General features: G+C 49.4%; 1 protein-coding gene across 1 annotated transcript in view; it reads right to left on the bottom strand.

Moving 5' to 3' along the window:
- Positions 1 to 890: 890 nt before the first annotated feature.
- The window catches only part of CASQ2 (calsequestrin 2), a 52,967-nt gene continuing 51,343 nt past the window's right edge, over positions 891 to 2,514 (bottom strand). Inside the window, exon 11 of the mRNA XM_023534921.1 lies at positions 891 to 2,498. Within this exon, the coding sequence (XP_023390689.1) occupies positions 2,049 to 2,498 (450 nt within the window). The 3' untranslated portion in view covers positions 891 to 2,048. The remainder of the gene's footprint in view (positions 2,499 to 2,514) is intronic.

Below are 2,514 nucleotides of genomic sequence, written 5' to 3'. Positions count from 1 at the left end.
ACGATGGACCACATTCCTCAGCTATTTGAAAGATTAGCTTCAAAGATTGCTTTGAAGATTTATGTCCCCAAGAGGTTATTTGAGGTGTGGTTGAGCCTGGCTGGATGGCAACGCAGCTCAGCTGGGGGAAATGCCTCCCCCACATCTTGACGAGAGAGATAAGAATAAGGAGGTCCTATAGGCATTGCTATCCAGCAGTGCTAAGGAGTTATAGGCATTCTGGTTAATCACTTATTCACCCATCAGTTGGATAAATGCGGATCCACTTTGTGCTGAGCAAAATGCTAGGTACTGGGGATACAAAGATCAATGCCTTGCCTCGAGGAAAGCAGCCTACAATTTAGTGAAAAAACAGACATGCCAATGTGCGTTGCCATTTAAATAAGTGCCATGATTTGGGGTATGAACAAAATGCCGTGGGAGCAGAGGGGAAGACCCCACCCCGCCCCACCCCCCCACTTCCTACCACTTAGGCAGTTGGATAGATGGTGATCTCACTCATCCAGACTGGGACTCCACAAGGAGCAGCAGTTCTGGGGAAGGACCTAGGCTGGGTTTTTGTTACATTGTTTGAAGTGCTTGTACAACATCTTCTAAACCAAGAAGTCTTAAAGCAGTTGAATGAATGGGTCTAAAACCCGCTTTTAGGAGAGATGTCAAGGTCAGGGACCCACATGTGGAGGTCACTAGAACATAAGTAGTAGCCGATGGGCCTGGACGATGGCACCTTAGAAAAGTGTTAGCGTTGAGAGATACTGTGAAACACTGGTATTTAAAGGGCGAGCAGAGGAAAGGGGGCCAGAAAAGACAACAGAGAAGGAATAGAGAGGAACAGGAGCCAAGAGAAAAGGAGCAGGATCAGAAAATCAAGAGGGATTTTCGAGACAGTCTCCATTTTTTCAAAATATGACTTTAATGACAGAGTTAGTTTACTACTATTCCATACAAGGATTGCCTCATTTTCAAAGAATCTGCAGTGTCTTACAAGCATTTAAAGATTGAGAAAATAAATTAGAACCTTGTAATGCACGCTTAACGCTAAATCTATAGAGCACAGGATAACTTTTAGATGGTTCAGAAGGCACTTGGGGATTTTTTTTTAGTTCCTCAGGGCATCATTATGAACTCTAATTACTGTTGTCCTGGTCGGCTATGGGGGGGCTGATAAACGGAGAGGTAACTGACCTCTGGATAAACCAACCTTTACTCCAAATGAGAAGTCTCACTAGCAGCGACAGAGAAGGGGTGTTCAGACCCCAGCTCAGGCTAGGAAACCAGCCAATGCAATCAGGGATATGAACCCATCAGAGAAAACGAAAAACCTTGAGTCCTTTCAGTTCCTCCCACCCCCATGTGGATATGTGAGACTTGTGACCTACAGGGCAAGTTCAGAGAGCAAATCGACCTCCCACCTCGGTATCCTAGCACGGTAGAGACGATGATGACATCCACACGCAGGCGCGTCAAGTCCTCTCGGTAGACACCCAAAAGCCTGGATCTGAGGTCATAATGGTCTGACCTACACTTAAGATAATGAGTTTAATGGAGCCAAGACGAGCTGACATACACCTGTTTCCAAGGCTGAGCCTTCCCTGGACGGGGCAGGGGGATGGGAAGGCGGTTGGTGGTCGTGTCCTAGCTGACATCCGGGGCTAAGGAGATTAACTGACGTCCTCTCTGGGCCTTGATAACAAAGTCGCTCCATGCTCACCAAGACGACAAACTTGAGCAGAGATGTTAGAGGGTCATTCTCCCCAGATTCTGGCACTGCCGTGACCGCAGCTGGTCAGAGAATGAGGGCTTCTCCATGACAATCAAGACAGTCAACATGGGAATAATCCCCCACTTGTCCTTGCCAGGTGGGGTGACGGGGTTTAGCAAGGCGTTTGCTGAATTGCGCAGCTCCCGATGACACAGGAACAGGAAGAGAGACGCTGGCAAAGGGGGAGGAGCTGGCCGGGCGAGGGCCAGGGCCGCCCGCGGCTACCGTGTGCTGTCTGTGTGGATGCGGGCAGCTGAGATCTTCACCAGAATCATGTGGAGTCGGGCTATTCATCATCGTCGTCGTCACTGTCATCGTCATCCTCCTCATCGGAGTCGTCGTCGTCATCGTCATCATCACCGTCATCGTCATCTTCGTCATCTTCATCCTCATTGTCATCGTCCTCGGTGTTTATCTTTCCAGAAAGCACATCCTCAATCCATTCTTCCAGCTCCTCCACTGTGGGCAGGTCATCGTCACTCAGAATCTCCATCCAGACACTGTCGGCCTGCGGACGAGGGGCAGGATGCGTGGGTGAGCGCAGGTACGAGGCGCGAGCCAGCCCAGGGGGCTGAGCAGCTGTGCTGATGGGCCCCAGGTCACTCGCACTTATCGGATGTGTGCACAGCATTAAATGGAAATGCCGGGTTGCAGAATTACATGTGCAGTGTCCCGTTTGTGTAGCATGAAAGGAAAGATGTACTCCATGGGATGGATATGTGTGTACGTGTATACTCTGTGCAAAGGGTTTC

This window comes from Pteropus vampyrus, unplaced genomic scaffold, assembly GCF_000151845.1.
Source record: "Pteropus vampyrus isolate Shadow unplaced genomic scaffold, Pvam_2.0 Scaffold6, whole genome shotgun sequence".
NCBI classification, from domain to species: Eukaryota; Metazoa; Chordata; class Mammalia; order Chiroptera; family Pteropodidae; genus Pteropus; species Pteropus vampyrus.
The sequence above is the reverse complement of the archived record's forward strand: the minus strand, read 5'-3'. Positions and strand labels throughout refer to the sequence as shown.